This window comes from Lissotriton helveticus, chromosome 9 (genome assembly GCF_964261635.1).
Source record: "Lissotriton helveticus chromosome 9, aLisHel1.1, whole genome shotgun sequence".
NCBI lineage: Eukaryota > Metazoa > Chordata > Amphibia > Caudata > Salamandridae > Lissotriton > Lissotriton helveticus.
In genome coordinates, this window is record NC_136070.1 from 663,420,479 (window position 1) to 663,441,014 (window position 20,536).

Consider the following 20,536-nt stretch of genomic DNA (forward strand, 5'->3'; position numbering starts at 1 on the left):
TCGATGCACCATGTTCAGCTCTTGTACATCAAACATACAATAAGTCAGTACCCATTATATGAAAAAACAAGCAATTAAGGAACAACCTGCGGCTGGAATTTACTCACCGAGCGCAAATGATCAAGAGATGGCACACATCTAGATACATAACTCGAGGGACGATCTCGAGTGCTGATTCCATCAAACACCGCAACGAGTCTAGGAAGGTCCATAAAACTGGGACCTGCTCACCCTATGTTTTGGCACACCCATACACCTGCCAATTGAGTCAGGTTCCATACATTCAAACAATAGAGACATAGCACCCGCCCACATCCCCACCTCTGGTCCACTGAAACATTGCAAGCATTCTAGTGAGGTCAAAGCAGCTCGTGTTAGCACGTCCAATGAAGGGAGGCCCCAAAAGCTCTGGTACACCCCTTAAGTCCAGCTCTGGTACAGCCAAAAACAAGAGGATATATGATCTCTGGTATATCTAATACGACAAGCACTCTAGGAAGATCAATGCATCTGTAGTACACCCATACACTTCAGGGATGAACCCTAACTCAGGCACTCCCATATAGCTGTAGGTGAACACTAGTTCAGACGCATTCTAGCACTAGAGGCGGACACCCTGCATCCTTCAGCTCTGGTACAATAGTGCACCACAAGCATTCCAGGGACGTCAATGCAGCCCTAATACATTCAAATGCAACTAATCCTCTCCTCACCCTCACTTCAGTACATCCAAACACTTGAGCGGTGACCCCTGCCTCTGGTACGATGGACCACCACAGACACTTGAGGGAGGCAATCTAGCCCGGATACACCCAATATTATGACTGATATCGCAGTGCCGAATAAGGATCAAAGAAGCTGTGTGAGCTTGAAAACCCTGTCGCAGGTGCTTGATTTGGACTCAGTAGTGAATGGTCAATGTGCTGTTACACAGTCGCAGGCAAGGCTGAACTCAGAATGAGTATTTATTAAACATGGCCGGAAGGTTCAGAGGTAAAAATGCGAACTAATACTCTATTCAAGCAATAAGCACACTCAATTTATCCCTTAAATTGTAAAATGTGCACAGTGCATTTTTAAGCATTCAAATTTCTAACAAGAACAGGAAACTGAATGTGATCCAACAATGATTAACCAGTTCTACACGCTCTATAGAGGCTATAAGGCCATATTAAACCATGTAACTTTCAAAACAGATGACAACTTACACCAACTCGTTTAAAGTGAGTACTTCAAAAATACACTAGTCGCCTTTAAAGTCCACCAACTTTTAATGCCTTGATGCATCCAATCTATAAATCCATTACTGTTAAAGTCAAAATCTCACTACGAAATATGAGCGCATTGACTACAGAAACAGTCTGGCTTGGGCCCAGAGCCGATACATAGGCGGTCTACCATTAAGGATCATAAAGTCGTACTTTTTTAGAAGACGAAAACAAGCAATGGCAAAGCCAATAGGTCTGGCAATGGCTTTGTTTTTTTAATTTTTTTATTTCCTGATACGAGTTAGCTTTTTAAATTAAATAAAAAAGGTATCACAAAGGTCTTTTGTTTCTTTGGTAGTAGTAACACAGAGAACTTATTTGGGGAGAAGCAAAACAAAGCCAATGGAGTTAAATTGTGTTGCGTGGAGTGTAATAGAATTATGTAGCAGGTGAGAGTAATGTGTATTTTGTTTTTTTTGGCGGGGGAGAAGATTGGGAAAGACTGCTTGAGTTCTGAATGTACGCTGATTTAGGATGCTCTGCATGCAGGAGAATGCCTTGGCTTTTAAATAAACTACTGTGTTTTTAAGCAATCATGATATTGGATTTTACTGGTCAGGGGAGAGATTCTATATTTGTTTTAGCAGCTGAAGTGAGTAATGCTTAGGCAGGAAGACAAATAGTTAAATAAGCACGGACAGGTCGGAGGTGGTGAGGGGTGGGGAGGACCCGGGAGATAAAGTGAAATGCCGCCCGATATTTATTCCTGCAGCTGAAGTGTGCAATATTTACTTAGAGACAGGGAATGTATTGGATCCTCCCCAACCAGAAATACACTCCGGTATGGCTTGGGATCGAGAAAGCCATACTAGACAAAACCGACCCAATAGCACTCCTCACCGCGAACAAACAGGCGCTAAAAAATAGCCTAATACTTAAAAACACTAGAGACGCCCTGCTTAAGGTAGATCAAAAAATGGAGCACAGAGTTAAAAACTCTAACTGGAAATCACTATGGGCAAACTCAAAGATAAAATATAGGAGGAAACCACTAGCCATAGACTCCTGGAAAAGACTAGGGATCTCATACCCAGCACAGCAGGAGGAAGGGGGAAGCCCCTACACCTTCAACATGCTAAAACTACGACATAGCCTTCCAGATATAGAACTCTATAACTTCCCCAAAATAAAAACAGCCCTAACAAAATCAAAACTAAGCAGACACATACCCTTAATCATCCATTATATGGAGAATCTAAACAAAGTGGGGCACCAGGTGTCCCACATATTCAAATTGCTTCGCCCAAGCTCCTCCAAATTTAACAAGAACATAAACAACTACTGGGAATCGCACCTAGACGACGCACTCAGTGAGCAAGATAGACACACCCTCTGGCTGTCCCCATCAAATAGCATGATCTCCTTGGTGCTAGCTCAGACAAAATTCTGGCTTCTGCATAAGACCTACTGGACCCCGGCCCGCCCAGCAGCCCTAGGACTAAGGGAAAATGACCGCTGCTGGAATTGCGACAGAGAACAGGGGGACCTTGCACACCTCGTCTTCCATTGCACAAACGTAAAAAAAATTCTGGAAAAATATTTTGCTTCATAAACGGAGCCTTAGACTGCACAATTAAAGAGGAGTTTTCCTCACTCACCACCGCATTTATAACAGCAGATATTGACACACTACATGACAGAAACCTCCTAGATCTCCTGCTAACGGCGACAGTCAACGTAGTACTCACCAAATGGAAAGACACCTCCAAAGCCACTTTCAGGGGGTTGCTCCACTGGGTTACATACCTGAGAGGAGCCGACAATACAACCCTACGAGCCACACCACGGAGAAACCCCAACAGGAGCATATGTGGTCAGCCTTAGACAAGTTCCTAGTGACGTACGAACCCCCATGAGTATGCTAGACAAAAACAATCAAAAGGCCACATCCTGGGGAAACACTAAAGCGGGACCCTTCCCCCCCCAAACTCCTTTGTCTTTCCCCTTTCTTCCCTTTTCTGTCAGGGTAGATAACGGAGCTGCACAGGGGACCGGTCATGCATATACTTTGCCTTACGCCGACCTAACTGATGGTTACCCCCAACACATAACGCCAAGGTCTATATGTTAAATGTTATAGGCCGAACAGTAGAGTAGCAGGGACACTCAAGCTCATGGGCCCTACGGGTAAACGCACAACGAACAGCTAAGCAACATGGGTCACCCCTGTATGTATAACGCAATATACAATCATGGTATTTGTCTTATGTTGTAAGTGTTAAAAACCTAATAAAAACATTTTTTTTTAAAAAGTGCTTGTAATATCTTCAATTTGATTCTGAGGCCCTCACTATACGCTACTGCTCCGACATTTGGCTTGTCCGTGTTATACTCGTTAACAGAGGAAGGTGTGTGCACACTGCAATGTGCCACCATATGTGATTCCACTAATTTTGAAATGTATGCTCCTAACATTTTTGAAACTTAAGTCCTACAACTACCTACGCCATGTCACTATTGATACGGTTTCTGGTCCTCTGCATTCCACACTTAAATAACGGATATCATGTGTTAGTTTAATTAGGTCCACTGAGACTACAATAGCCAGAATGCATTACGTTGTCATATACCAGCCTAGTCCTGGAAAGTGACAGTAATGACACTGAGTGCGTTTTTCACCTTGGCTATGAACTAAGTCCCAAAATGTAAAATAGGCTGCAAACTAAACTGGGGCTACTTTGGTGATTCCATATGATCCTAAATTAAGTGTGAGTAGTTAATGTAATCATTTTTCTTCCAGTGAGTTCTGGTACTTGTGCTGCTCACAATGTTAAGCGCTGAAGATCCTTGGTTCCAAAAATAAAACAAGAATTAAACGTTATGCTCTGCACCATTTTCTTTTTCAGCTGCTTGCGACCGAGTGTCCCTCAAAGTGTGACACACGAGACATGCAAATTTCACAAGTACGCATACCGAAAACTTGGAAGTTATATTTTGTAATGTGTGTGTGATATTGGGGTGGCGGCCGGAGAGAAGGGCAGCCTTTATTCCAGCTCCAGAGGACCACCCAGGGTCGCACCTAACACTGCAGAATACACACACAAACTCTATCTCCATCTCCTTCATGCTCTTGGCAGCAGGTGCATTAACCTGAGCAATAGCACTGAAACAAAGAGCAATGGGAGTATTCATGGGCGATGAGAGTAATCTCCTCTGGGAAGGGGTACTCTCATCACAGCGGGGACAGAGTTGTTTAGGTCTCACTCGCCTCTGGGGGGAAGTCGCAGTAGTCGGCCCCCCCAATCACAGACAGGAAGCACACGGTCTCTGCCGAGACCCGGGGTCCTATGACAAATTGCTGTACTACACATGCGCTGACACAGCTTGACTGGAAATGTAGTTTTACCACGTGTTGACAACTACGGTTCAATTAAGTCTGTGAATATGGAGACAATGTTAAAACTAGTGGGAGGGGCTGAAATGCCTCCTGCGCTTGGCAGCGCTCCACGGCAACCTCCCTCTTCAAGAGCTCTACGCAACCGCTGACCAAAGTAGCACAGAGTGACTCAAAACACGAGCTCTAGTGTACCGGCAAAAAAACAATGTAAAAAAAAAAAAAAAAAAAAAAGAAGGAGGAGTGCGCCGCAAGTATAAAATGCCATGAAGCGACATGACCCATGTAGCAGGACACACCCAAAGGAGAGACAAATAGCACCAATAACCACACAAAAGAAAAGCAGTTGTAAAAGCACAAGAAGTAACCAATTAAAAGTGGTGGGCATGGCCAAACCACACAAACTGAATACATCAAGCCTTGCAGAGCAGTGCACGCGTGCTTACTCTAGGCTCGACCTAAAAAAAGTGCATTGTGGCGAGTGTGTATTTCAATCCCTTCATGTTAAGCACAGCTGCTAGCTCTACATGTCCTGCTCCCTAAAGAGTGCACAGGGTTGACACATGTTCTCAATATAAATTTAGAGGATTAAATCATCTGCTATGAACAGTAAACTCTTAATCAGTAGCCAAGGGTCTGGGAAGGGCCAGGCTCCACAGTGCAGTTTCACATTTAATAGACTTCATAACACTTTTAATATAACACTGTTAATTTCATAACACTTTTAACAGGCTTCATAACACCTGCTTGGTTGGGGAAAGATGAATTTTCTTTGTTTTTGGTCTGAAAGGGTATAACATTAACTACCTACTAGTGTTTTACATGCTTGTGAAATTGAGACTTGGCAGAGCTCGATACCTCTTCGAGTGCCTAGGTATTTAGAGAGAGATCACACAGGCGCACAGACGATGGGGATAATGTGCAAATTTGTAGCAATTTAAGGCTACATTTTCAGTCGATATGGCCTCATCTTCAAGAGAAAGCAATACCTTAATATAAAGCTAAATTACATGGGATGTTGGTCAAGGGTAATAGGAGTTTGAAAGAAGACAAGGCCAACGCTCCAGAAGGCAGTATTTATGAATACGTTTTTCGTTTGATATACGAGTACACTTATGATGACTGCTTGCCAGTGTGCAAGGAAATAATATGGATTTCATTTTTAACATAAAAAATATTTTTTTTATGGAATACAGCTGTATGCAGAGTTTGAAAAACTCGTACTGACTGCACACTACAAACAAAGAAAACAAATTAATGCCTTTCAAAAAAAGTTGCAGAGCTAATGAACTGCACATTTGCTTAGCACTACTTAAATAAGTGAGCAAAGTCCAACACCGACCCGAACGGCATCTATTATTGGTTCCCTGAATAGTCCACGTCAGCTGCTCAAGTGAGAAGGGCACCTTCCTAGAACAAAGGAATGCCAAGACTAGCAAAACCTTTTAGGAAAGAAAAGCATAAGGGAGCTGAAACAGATCCCAAAGAGCCTACTTGTTCCTACGTCCCATCCTTCTGCTTGTAAAAGGCATTCTTAGCAGGCCAATGAAGATATTATGTAACATATTGCTGGGGTCTCTGCCCCTCGGCTCTCAAATGTTATAAACCAATAGGACCAAAAAGTGCATTAACCTCCTGCTACAGTATGGCTGTTTCCAGAGATTCCACTCAGTGCTCACTGAGGCAGGCCCTTTACTGGAAACAAGGACCCTTTGCTAGCAGCAGAGCTTTGAAACGTGTTCATTGAGCATACAAGGACTGAAACGAAAGCTGATATTGTCATCACTAAGCAAGAAAATGTAATTTGCTTCCATCTGTCTCGTGGGACCATTCATACATGTACCTCTACTGAAGCAAGACAAGCCCTCAAATGTGGAGGGCAATTTAAACCAATTTATTAAACAATGCACGTGCAAAAAGCTATTATAATATAGAAGGAATTAACATTGTGTTCCCTAGATTGCAGCCGTATATTAAATGCCGGAAACACTCTGATTAAATGTAATCATATACAGGAACATTTATTATTTCTATCCAACACAATTATTACTGCAAGTTGGTAGATTTACATAATCGATAATACCTGAATGTAAGAGGTTTATACTGTAACATGGCGAGCGCATGTGAACGCTAAGCCTTTAATGTTATACTTAATAAGGCTCGCTGTCACTATTCCATTCTGTAGTTACTTAATACCAGCAGTTAATGTTACCTAGGTTTGTCAAGTGTTGTCCATCTGACTGAACAATAAATTATTCAGGTGATAGTACTTTGCTAAATCACAGGCTCCAGTCTGCATTATACGTGTTACTCAAACAACACTTACTTCGGCCATAATGTCTCCAAAGAGTCCACCCTAATGTGGCAGGAACACATTTGTCGGCAATCCATGTGAAAGCATGGCCCAAGCATGTATAGCATTTACTGGATCAAGATTACATCCAGCTAGCAAGAATGTAGGCAATTTTCTAAATATGATCACCTATGTTCAAACACTGATTATTTCATGCATAGGAGGACTAGCCTTCATTGTGCTGTTTAAAACACAATATTTTTTCAAATCAAGGAATGATTTGGTTAGTTGCCTAGCATTAGGGCGACAACAAAGCTCGGAGAAAACTTTTAAATAAAGAAGGCAAACAGGAGCTAGGGGAGGACCCAAAGACCACTCGAAGTATAGTCTATTGCAGAACATAGTTCTCCGACAAAAGAAAGCTAATGCTGCCTTTTCAGTTGAAACCTAAAAATTATGGTAAGGACCACAACCCAGAAAAATTCCCAAGTGTTTTAGAAATGGTGGGTCAAGCCTTTTCAAACCTCAATTTTATATCATCTTGTCTATATAGCTGCCTGTGACCTAGCATGGAAGGATGCCACCTTCATAGGTAGATGCTTTCAAACATTTCACGTTGTTAGTGAAGCAGATGTGCATCTGATGTTATTTAAAGGCCCACAGACATATGCTCCATTGTCAATGGAAATGATGCAGTACTTTGTGGGTTTCATGATGCATTTAAGGTTACAGGTTTTTCTAAGGAGCGTACCAACGAACAGATCGTTTTAGTGCAGCAGCCCTTACTTTGATGGAGCATGTCTATCCAAGTTGGTTCCATGTTTGTAGTTGACAGAATACTGACGGCTTTCTGGGTTAGACGATTGAGGGAATGCGTGTGCCAAGATGGGGAGAGCTCAGACAAGAAGTCCTAGTGGTCACTTGTTGAAAGAATATGAGAGATGATTGATCCGCCTGATGTGGGGAGCACAGAGTGTTAGATTGCAAATGGGGTTGCATGATCAGCTGCCTCTGCAGCTCAGAAGCTAGAGTTTCATAGTTAAAAATATAACAAAAGTCCTTCGATCTCTGTAAACCGGAATAAAATTACCATATTTATGGTACAAATATTTCCATACAGTGGGAGATTAATGCATTAAAGATTAATAACATTGAAGAACATTTTTTCACTGTAAGAGAACAAGGTATTGATTGTTTGTAATAAGTCAGTGTATATTTGCGACAAGCCACCTTGAATAATGAACATTTTTACTCTGCAAATCCTTTTTAACACTGAAAAAGAGGGATAAAATCTACATGAATAGGGCCGGAGAAAGCTTCAGATACCGATTTTACCCTACTGACAGAAGACTGGTATCCATTTGGAATCATGTTTTCGAGGACCATTAGCAAGAAGATCCAAGTTAGATCTTATTGGTAAGCATTCCTAGTTTTCTGCAAGAAGAAGGATAGCTTTGGTGGAAGGAAATGATTTTTTTAAACAGGTATTGACGTAGGATGAGAAGCACCTGCTAATGGATAGGCAGAACACCAGAAAGCGTAGCCCAATTTCTGAAAATAGTGGAATGGCCAAAATTGGAAGCTGGGGCAGAACAAGAAATGGAGTCTAAATATCATTACCACTGCACCAATAAATCTGTAATGGAACGGACATTGAAATAAGCATTGGCAATGCCAATTGGTCTGGCTTTAAAGGAATGTTGTATGGTAATATGAAGCATATGTAAATAACATGAGAATGGATAAGTATTTGCGTGGAAGCAAAGAACTGTAGAATAATATTGGTTTAAGATCAGGTTACAGTTACTCTATCAAGTCAGACCTAAACATCCATGTAGGCTAATGACGGCCCTCCTCCCATCTGTGCTACAACCAGAGAAAAACACCACAAATAATCTAGTTATCTAAGACACTTTAAACGCTTTACAATGTCATGTATGTGCCCCTGAAAATGTAAGCTCAGGCAGCTGGTTAAACAAAATGATCACAGCTTTGTGGAGAGAAAGCACTTTTTTTGTGGAAGCACACAACTTCTGCCCAATTAAAACATGTCCCCTGGCTCCCAACATGTGGGGGGGGGCCTAAGCCCATGTCAAGTGATTCTCACATGATTGTCTGGCGACAGCTGTGCTGTCAAGACAGGCTATAAAAAATACTAACATAGGACAAGGTGCATATTACACAGTGAATCACACTCACTATAACGGACATAAAAATTAGAGGCGAATAGGTTGCTGGCACGTCTTAACTCTTGATTATACGGAGTATTATTAATTTGTTATTTTGGGAAACACATTTGATTGAAATGGGTATACCACAGTGAAGCAGCAATTCAGCCTATGATCGTTGCCCCCATTATTGTCAAGATATGAGGCCACCAAAAATAGACATACTTCTCATACTAGTGGGGAATTAAATAGACTGCGTCAAAGTAATCTATTATGAGGGATGCAGTTTTCTACCTTTCTAAATACAGTGGAACCAGGCCACACAATACGGTGCATCCAACAGACAAAGCATGGAACATCTACTATATTTCTTTCAGTATCTGGAGAACAGTGGTCCATCAGCTTCATTTTGTGTGGGACTGGAACACATTCTCGTCACAGAGCTCTACTCCTAACACAGGGTCGGCTAGCCAAAGTGAGACAGGATGAAACTGAAAAAGTGGGATCCAATTCTGTGTAACACACAATTTACTCAATTACTGGACAGTTATAACAGAAGTGATATTTATGGACAGAGACCCCAGTAAACAACAAAGAAGAACAGACAATGGATAAACGACTAACCAGAGGACTCACGAAAGGAAAGTGTATGAAAAGCACAAGAAAAGGGAGGTTAAACCTACTTATAGAGTGAGAGAAAGCATTTATATTAAACAATTCTCCTTTTTGGTATGACAAATTCTAAATAAATTAGATCTTGACTAAGACGCAGCACAAATATTTATTCTGTATTAAGAGTCCTGGCAGACTCCTACCAACATATTTGCTTCGGAGGATGAAAAGAAGTTACACAGCCCTTATTTTCTGCAGAAATGACCCCTGGCCAAATAAGGCTCATCACTCTGAAAGTAGCAGAGATTCACAAGACGTAGGTACTGCATCTACGTCACCTTCTATTTGTTGCCAAAATGAACAGAGGCATTACAATAACAAGAGCAACGTGGTGTCTCTTCAAAAATTGATTCAGAGCTGGAATGTTGTGCACGGCATAATATTTATGTAATCCTATCCAGAGAATGAGAAACACAAATTCCTGTAAAGACCGCACCCTTCCATGGCCAGAACACTAAACAGGCCTGGAAACGCAAGCCATACCCTAAAGTGTCGATGCACTCAGAGATTTAAATGTACACAAGACCAGCAAACCCTAATTCTCCACAGAAGCATACCTTCCCTCTCTCTGAATGTATCATAGTGCACACTTCGAATTTCTTTCACAACTAAATATTCACTATTGCACAGATCTTCTGCAACACTAAAAACTGGCATGGTGTCTGTATCCCACGCTTTTCACGCCACACTCCAAAATCTCGCCTTTTTAAGCAGAATGTAAAAACCTTTTGCATTTTTCTGCCTTTCAAATGCATGTCTTGCGAAACAGTAATAACCTTACTGCGCAGTTAGAAACGAAAGGAAATAACCATATTGCTTATGATGATAGCTAATCTAGGAAGAGATTATTTTAATGACTGTGGGTGGGCGGTAAGCTGGCGTCAGACACAGAACAGCGCAGCACACAAATTGGGATTTATTTTTAAAGCCCATGGGCCAGTGACAAATCTACTTTAAATGTTCATTTCACAATGTCATAATGAGGGGGCTTGCAACCACAACAGTTACTAATTGGAAATGCGCTGACCAGACACCAGAAAAAGAGTTGGCAGCTCAACCTTTCATTGCTTGCCTTCTCCTGCTGTCAATGTGACTGTAAAGGAAAACACAGAAAACTGATACAGCAGCAGAGCTTTCCACAGTAGTCTATTTCCACAGAAAAGAAGGCTTATTTTCTACTTGTGATTTACGCAGGCCAAAAGATGTTACATCTTATCTTCTTTGTTGCTCAAGAAAACCTGCAATTATATAATCTGCATTGAAGATATATTATGATAAAGCCATATCAGGATAGTTTGCAATAAACACATCAGAAGATCCTGGTTACCCCAAAGCCCGGATTCAGGCTTCGTAAGAAAGCAATCTAGGCCAGAAAGAACAGACTAGATACAGTGGTATCTCCACAGTTTATAGATATCCTGCATCAGATTCATACAGCCTTATTCATCAACGGGCCGTTTTGCGAGCCCCTAATTGCGATTCATAGCGAATCGCTATTAAGGACTCGCAAAACGGTATTCATGTAGGAATTGCTAAATAAATAGCGATTCCTACACATTCCTTATTTGCGAGTAGCAAATTGCTAATCGCAAATAAGGAATAACTCCCCATACATTCCTATGGGCCAAAAGGCCCATAGGAATGATTGGGGAGTATTCCTTATTTGCGATTAGCAATTAGCTAATCGCAAATAAGATAGCGATTTAAAGGGTGCCAGGGGTGTCAAGAGGACACCCTGTAGCACCCCTTAAATGCAAATTGAAACAGGTGTTGCGCACACACATGTCCAAAGGACATGTGTGTGTGCAACATGCAACTTAGAAAAATGCTTTTAAAAGCATTTTTCTAAGTTTTTGCTATTTACCGAGAGGTCTGACCTCTCGGTAAATAGCGGCCCAAAATTGCAATTTCGCAATTTCGCAATGCTTCATGAATTGCATTTAAGGAATCTCAAATAGAGATTCCTTAAATTCAATTCTTCGCAAATGTGCGAATTCTTAAATAGCGAATTTTGCATTTGGGATGATGAATCCCAAATGCAAAAATTGCACTCGCAAAAGGCAAGATTCTGAGAATCTTCCCCTTTGCGAGTGCAATTTAGCTTGATGAATCAGGCGGATAGTCTCTAATAAGCAAATAGAGAGCATGAGAAACAGCGCATCTGTTACTGCGCGCCCTTGGCACGGGGCAAGGGACACCAGGGTGGCGTTTTGTAAACATTAACAGATTTCACAGCTTCAGAAATTGGAGGATTTGATGTTTACGCTTCGTAAAACAGCTGGAGAAACACAACAAATGTTGCAGCAAGGTTGGGGGAGGATAGGAAGTGTTCCACGGGGTAGAGGGGCGATCAGTTGGGAGCTGCCACCTGTGGATAGGAAGAGGTCATTAATGTTCCTGGTCCTACTCTGTATGCTTAACTAAGATGAAACAGGACCAGTAGCTATAAGCATGGGTCCCGTCATCACTGCACCCTGTGCCTTCTTGATGACAAACTAAGAAAGGGACATTTTATGAACCCCTGATACAAGAAACTAAAGTAACCCAAGAAACTAAATTAGCAAGTATGCCACACAAGTGTCTTCCAATACCAGATGGTGCAGAAAATCAACAGTAGCAGTAGCCCATCACTGTGAGAAGGAGCTCCTTAAAAGGTGAAAAAGACGAAGTTTGAGAGCTGCCCTTCTGAAGTCCGACTATGATGTGCTGCTGGAAATTCATACTACAATATAGAAAAGTGGAAAAACTGTGAAATCCTTAAGAAACTGCAAAGTAGTATTTGTAGTTCTGCATCGGTCTCATCTTTTCTTAAATCTAAGGTGCAGATATGGAATGTTGGAGTAGGCCACAGGGCAACTGGCCACTATTAAGAGGCGTATGGGTCTTACCAGAGCGCTCACTGCTCCAGTGAGAAGTGCAAGGCCCTGGTCGTATTTGTGATAAGACAGAAAATATGTCTGACCTACTTGAGAGCATTGTCGCAAGGGGTATAGTAGAAGTATATGCTGTAAGCACTCTTCCGTCTAACCATTATTTCCCATAACATTATCGCTATCTCAGCGAAGATGGTCGAGTACTGTGGCAGTATACCCGACCAGATACAGTGGTTAGCTATTTCCATGGAGTAGATCACACTTTATAAATCTACCCACTGTGTCTGTGCATCCAATCCAATAAGGGTTGAAGGTGTGAATACAGATTGCACAGAGGAAAGGGGTTTCTACTGACCAAAGAAAAACAATAATAAGGCATCGACCACAAAGAGAGAACGCCTTTCCAATTGTTAATCGAGGAACACCATAATGCCAAACAGAATGAGAGGCCTAAAGGCAGAAGCGTAGATAAATAAAGTGTTACTGTTATAATGGGTTAGAAACAGACCAGTTCATTAGTTAGCAACATCAACACAACAGTTTAATACAAAATATTACAAAGCTGCCATGGCAACCACTGTGAACTAGCACATAGGTGGGAAAATACCTGTAAAAGGTAAAACACATGGAGATTATATGCCAATATGGATTTGTCTTTACTGACTACTGTGTGTACCTTGAAAATTATCCAACACCATCTAGGGCAAGGAAACAGGAGGGGTAGTGGGCATGGCAAGGAAACAGGAGGGGTAGTGAGCATGGCAATGTGGCAATGCGAGGGACATCACAATGGTGGCCTTCTGTATATAGTTTTAACATTAGATGGGCATGGAATTGTATCCTGAACCTTATAATCTTAAGAATCACAATTGAAGCACCGAATCCACAGAAACATGAATGGAGCATCTTTCTGACCTCTATAGACAACCCTGCTTACCAAGATGAGACTATAAACACTGACGAAACAAAAAGTACAAAGCAGGCTATAGCTTCTTAACCAACAGAACCGGACAGAAATTAGGAGCCACACCAATGATATGAAGACCCTACAAACGTTACAACACAAAATGCTGGAAAATTTGCTTATGCACTTGAAGAAAGACATACATATAAAAAATTACAATATTAAACAAATCTGACTGTACTATTGACAAAGAAGCAAAAAAATGTATGGAAGTGATAAACGTTCATGCAACTACAGATCCATACTGGGTCTTGAAAACAAAGGCAGGCATAGTTCAGTTATGCAAAAAAAAGGAAAGATGTATTTAACCGGTTTTTAACGTCAGCCTTGTGATTATAATAAGTGATATGAACAAGCACAGCCTTTTCGCTAAATCTGATTAACTGACACAATATATTAAATAAGAACGTATCAAGAATGTCCCAGAAGAAAAGCATGCTATTGTATATCATGCACAACACTCAAACCATTGAACGGTTGCAACAGAAGTGAAACAGTTACACGCCAACAAATTCCAAGCATGATCCAAAAGAAAAAGTCGTTTGCAACAATGTATTTTGGTATTTTCTGTTTTTAACTCGAGGAGCAGACACCCTAGAAGGGGCCTCATCCAGAAACTGACAGAACCAGAAACCAGCCAGGAATCTGATGCCCTGAAAACCGGGGGCACTTGTAGAGTGGTCTGGCAGTATTACAGATACTAAAGAAAACAAATGCGAGAATAGAGCAGCTTCCTGTGGGACACATTACTAGGGCGAAGACTAACCATATGTCACAGTGACAATCTTAAACGCTATCTACTGTTGTCAGTCCAACTAGTCCTGACCTCCAGCAGTGGGACCACTGAGATGATTGCAGGTCCCCACTATACTTCAAGACAGCTACCAAATGAGAGAAAAAAACAGTCAATATGGCAAGTTCTACAAACAACAACAGGTAAGAAAAGCAATGATGTTTCATGGGCATCACCTCAGTTCTCACGCGGGGGCGAGAAGCAAACAGAGAGCGAGGCGATATACGCAGGAGTAGGGAAAGCTTTGTATCTGGATAATGGCCACACACACACTATGGTCACAGCCAGCTCTCTCAAGGAACTGTGGAAATTGTGTACAATCTCGGGATTCTATGAATCCTCTTGTTTAAAGCGAGACACCTGGGCAGGTTCAAATAAAATCTTGTAACAAACTCATTGGTGGAAAAAATAATACATTGTTACCAGATTCGGAATGAGCATCTTCTCATTACGAGAGGGGCAAAATGTTCTGGAAGACGCTTCCATGCGTGAAAATACTGCTTCATGGCCAACCAGCATACTACAATTAAAAACTAAAAATACTTTGTATCTTACTTCATCTACGACACATGCAGGTAAGGCAACGATGGGGGGGGGGGGGGGCAGTCATGTAGAGAAACAAAGCTCCGTTTACCTTTTCACAAAAGGAATAACGGTGCAAGTTACATCAATCCAAAATCCCTGGAGGTATGCACTAAAAGCTGAACATAAAGTGAGCAGTGCAATAAGAAAGGTGTAAATGAAATATTATAAGAGAAGTGTCATCTACTTTAAGACAGCTGCGATAGAGCACCCCTTTTTAAGATCACCCAAAAATATGAAGCAAGCACGAACACAGCAGTAAATCACAAAAATAAACCGTTCCTATCTAAAACTCCTTCTTTATGTGTATTTTAATTATTTTCTTAACATTCATGTTCCACTGCCATTTGCCTTGTGGATGGTATTAAACTGTTTTCATTCTGAGTTTCACATAAATTAAGTAAGCAACGAAGTAAACAATTGGCTGTTTTATTAATGAAAAAGTAATTAACTGGGCAGGTCACGCACATGTATTTGATGGTCAAAAAACTGAGATTCACAGCCTACAATGCAAATCATTTTACATTGCATCATTGGAGGAAAATGAATGCTTCTTCAAAGTGATGAGCACTATGCTGTCCGATATTTTCCATGCTGAATGTGGGAAAATTCTAGCTCTTGAAACGGTAACGGGTTAATCTGATATAGGTTATTTCGTTAAACTTCTGTTGAACCCTGCCTCTATTTTGTAATTCTAATGTGCGCCCAACGAATTAAGGTAACTCCCAAACATGTATTCATTGAATACGAAATGCCAGTAAGCCTTGTGAGGTGCTCTGACGACCATTCGAGTATTGTTCTTGCACAAATAGAACTTTTTAAACACATAAGCATATATACTGTCAATTGACCTAACCATAATACTTCCTTCTCAACATATGGACCTCCAGTCCCTTATTATATAGTCACGCCATATGTTGACACCCTTCTTGGTCACAGCCCCCACCAGGAATCAAGAATGTGACAGAGTAGTCCAACTGGGCTTGGGTGCAACAACGCAACACCCCCAATAGCCCCCCCCCCCCCCCCATACTGTGACACAGCAAGCATCCTCTGCAGCTCACCTGGACACAATTAATGTCCCCATCTGGTGCGAAGAGTCCCTTCACCCCCTTACCTGGGCACACAGCTGGGCGAGCTTCGGTCCACCTCCCAGGTTGCATACAGGTTCATCTGCACAGGGCGGCCCAAAGGCACGGGAGGCTGGCGTGGAGCTGGTGCAGCGGCGGCCCCGCCGGAAGAGACCGGGGCCCCCGAGCCCCCACCGCGGTCCGCCATGGGGGTGACCCTCTAAGTCACAGCCTCAACCGATGGGGGGCTGTCCGCGCTCCTCACACTGTCCCCGCGCAATCTGTCAACTAAGAAGCAGCTTTGCAAGGATGGAATGCGCTGCAAGGCCGTTCGCTCCGTGTCCCTGGAGTTCCAAGGCTCGCGCCTCGTACAGAGAGATAGCAACGTCCCACTCTACCCCCTGTCACTGCAGCTGTAGAGCAGCTTCACGCGCAGCCACTCCGACTGCGGGTGCGTCGACCACGCCCCCGCTGCCTGCCAGAGTGGTCCAGAGCAGTGTCGGGCACGCCTTCTAGGCTGTTACAAACTTGACAGGCGACGGTGGCGGCCGCCTGACTTCTGTATTGCGCATGTGTTCTGGAGACTGCCATCTTATGGTCAGGCAAAAGGTCTATACATTGTTTCCGTTCAGATCACGGGACCAGACGATTAGTTTGCCTGACCAACCAGCCTCACGGAGAAAACATTAAAAGGGCATTTTCGTCGTTTTTGTGAACATCTGTAATGCGGACTTTCGTTTTATTGAAATGACGTAAGCAATGGAAATGGGTCTGTGTTCGAAACCGGGACGTGCCAATCATAACTGTTTGGGAGACACTTCGGAGTAATGATGCATGGTAAACGGCAGTGCCCTGTATTTTCTCTGAGGCGGCCATCTTCAAATTGTCCCAGAACAAATTGAACGCTGTAAATAAAAATTGTCAAGAAAAGTAAATCCCATGTGGTTGTTCTGTATTATTTTTTTTTTTTTAAGAAAGCTTATATGACTTGGTTTCTCATTTTCGGAGTGGTAATTTTACGTCATTCTTTGTCCCTGCGCATCTTAACCATCTTACAAAACTGTGCCCCAAGACAAAACACAGTAGAAAGCAATATTCCAGAGTCACCTGCAAATCTAACACTGTCCAAGCTATGCAACACATACAGCTATTGCCTAGAATTTCATATTATGTTGTTCGACCAGTACTGTACCATCCCCAGTGACACAGACGTTATGGTGCAGGAACAAACAACTTTTTCAGCTGTTTACAATTTTCTGGCCTCCACAGGAAAAAAACTGGCGGATGTGGCAACTCTGCCTTTAAGGTACGTTGAGAGGGTTACACACAATCATCGTCCTCCTTTCTTGTGTGGAGATACCTCAAGGTTGCCACAGAACCCACAATAACAGGAGGAGTTTCAGCAGTACAGTGAGTTTTCAAGGAAAAAAACAGATAAGTATTGAGAGCAGCATGGTCTGCAGTCAGAGAGAGTATGGCACACTGAAAATCAATTTCATTGGTGCTGACTAGCATAATATGGGTTTAGGGTCTATTTCCCTCAATCACGAAAACTAAAGTCAATGCAACCATTAAGAAAACGCTCTGTACGGGTTACCTTTGAACATCTGGAAAACAATTGAGACAATTGTTTGTTGTGCAACACAACTTCCAGAAGAATTAGTAATCCCAAGATTTTACATACAGTTCAAAAAGGGTAATTTCAGAATAGTCCAGTACTTCAGTTATTCAAAGTGCAAAAGCGCTTGTCATGGTGTTCCTCATATGAGACACTGACTCTCACAGTATGAGCAGTGCTGCTCAAATATGCCTGGCTGCATCATTTGATTGTGCAATTAATGATATCTTAAGGTAACTGTTATACATTACTCTTATATTACAGATCTTACACTGTCCAGCATCAACTTTACCCTATGGGTTACATATAGAAGAATAAGTTGATTTGTACAACACACTAATATAAATCACAGATTGCATGTGGGCTTCCACATTGCCACAATTCAGATCAAGCACTTGATATAGCTTAATGCAATGAATACCCTATAATGGTTTATAATCAAAGAGGGCAAGGGTATATGGGGTTTCAACTAAATTATTTAATTCGCACAGCAGTTTAATTGTACACTTTAAAACATAACATATCACCTTGCCCATAATTAGTGCTCTTTTTCCTAAGATTCCGTCTGAAACTCTCAATGTCAACGGCACAACAGAAGGTCTAACCTCAATATTCTAGCGGTGTTGTGTGAGTTTGTAATGACGGAACCATTGTGGCTCCTGTTGACTTCTTAAAACTGTGACGTAAGCATTAGAGCGTAGTGAAGTCAATGCAGGTTTAGAATGTTGAGTTCGCAGTTGCACGCAGAAGAATAGAGACGTGTTATGCAAAGCTCAGTGTGTGGTAAAGCCATTGGCAATTACCCAGGCTGGGGAGAACACTACATGACAAGATAGGGCATAGGTAACAGAAAGATCGATAGTATTCTCCCAGGGAGTTTGCCATGCTCCAGCAATCTGCTCATGCGTGCCACTTGGGCCTCTGTTGAAGTGCAGATTCAACGTTTATCGTATGTGGATTCAAAGCGTAGCTCCAGTTCCATGTAAAGCATTTGAAGTTAATGTGAGCTTCACTGAGAAGTCTACACATTGATGGCCGAGAACCTGCTCTGAAGGCTGCACAAAGATATACTGTGCTACTATGCAACTCCGAGCCATACATTCATACGTAATGACAACGCTGAAATCAACCAGGTGTCAGATGGCACAAAGAAATGCTTACAAGCAACGAAAATTCAAATACTGAAATAGTCACCTGCTTACCCGGGCTGAGCGAAGAGAGCCATTGTGTCCCTGCTCGGGGGGGGGGGGGGGAAGTAACCCCAAAGAAAGCACCCTGGGTTCGTGCTTGTGGAGCTGTTCCTACCTAAAGTGACCCACCACCAAAGCTGCTGGGTGGTGGCTCAGAACAACTCCCACGGTCTCCTAAAAGCCAAGGACTCCCACGGAGACCAAGAGGGACGGTTAAGGTTCTGCGAGCTGTCTAAGATGACCCAGAGGCCAGCACTGAACAGTACCTTAGAGATGGTATGAATGAAGCAGTTGGAAGGAACTCCTCTCTCATTGCCAGCCAATCTCGTAAATGGTTACAATACTGCCGTCTTACTGAAACCACCACCACCACCACCATTCGAAACCGTGAAAAGTTGGATATTGGTAACAGATGGAGTGCCTGGATAGAGTCATTTGATGATTTTATTGACGCAATTGAGGAAGCAGATAACAAGATTATCAAATACCTTAAGAATTTTGGTGGTGAAGGTGTAAAAGAAGTCATAAAGAAAATGCTGCGAGCTGACAAAATTACATACAGTCAAATCAAAGCAACCTTGAATCTCAAATTTAATCCAATGCCAAATGTGGATTACGAAAGGTACATCTTCAGTCAAGAATGACAGAAAGCTGGGGAGACCATCAACAAATTTGTTGAGAGTGTGGATACGTTCATCAACCACTGTAAGTTCAATTAATTTAATTATGAGAAAGCTATTCGTCTCAGAGTGATTGACAGATGCTTGTCAGATTCGTTCAGACGAAGAATGCTGAGAGATACCCTGAGTCTGGAGCAAGTTCTCATGGCTGCCAGAGCTGAAGACACGCTGCTGACATAGAGGCCTAAGGTGCCCAAAGGGAGTCAGTCATGAATGTAAGAAATAAATCAAAGCACAAGGTAGAGATACCCAGAGTGAATTCTCCACAGGAAAACTTGTTGCATTTCAGGTGTGTATTTTTATTCACTTACAAAGGTAAATGTCTCGCCACTGGGCAGATCTGCAAAGGCTTTGGAAAGGAAAACTATTTTGTGACTGTGTGCAAGGTGAAGGAAAAAGTAAGTATGTCACGGTGTGAAGACAAAACAGCCACCTGTACTTTCCAGAAGCAACGTTCTATGCTACCCCATAAGGCCACGTCACCACATCAGCTGAGGCAAATTAACATCTAATGAAATCGATCGACACCTAAATCTTCATCAAATGGATGTATGATGGAACAACGGTTTCCTTTACCACACATGCCTTAACCACACAGTTTTCACAATGCACTAACTACTGCCACACACGTTTTCACACCGAAGCACACTAACACGCATATACATTGGGTATTTTTAAAAGTGTCATCATTACAATGTGCCATTGCGACAAATACAGAAAAGCACTTTTATTCACAAAAATTAACATGAAGTCTAAAATTAACAAAAAGATACAAACAAATACCTTCCAAAACAAATTTTACAAATAAACATTATAAAGGAAACATGAGACAATACAACTAATATTGATAAAACACATTCCTAAATATGTTTCCAACATAGACCTACCTTCATTTTAAAACCTTACTTTCACTCTTCCCAAATAAAAATGGCTCTCATTTTAAAAGAGGAAGTTGTAGGAAATTGGCTATTCAGAGAACAGTAGGAGAGCGTAAGAGGGTTCCTTTCACTATTTTTATTGCATATTGCAGT

At 41.9% G+C, this 20,536-nt stretch overlaps 1 protein-coding gene across 2 annotated transcripts in view; it reads right to left on the reverse strand.

Moving 5' to 3' along the window:
• PACS1 (phosphofurin acidic cluster sorting protein 1) overlaps window positions 1–16,479 on the reverse strand; it is a 1,445,983-nt gene extending 1,429,504 nt beyond the window's left edge. For both annotated transcript variants that reach the window (XM_078660756.1, XM_078660757.1), the window contains exon 1: window positions 16,065–16,479. In XM_078660756.1, coding sequence (XP_078516882.1) covers window positions 16,065–16,225 — 161 coding nt within the window. In that variant the 5' untranslated portion in view covers window positions 16,226–16,479. The remainder of the gene's footprint in view (window positions 1–16,064) is intronic.
• Window positions 16,480–20,536: the final 4,057 nt, after the last annotated feature.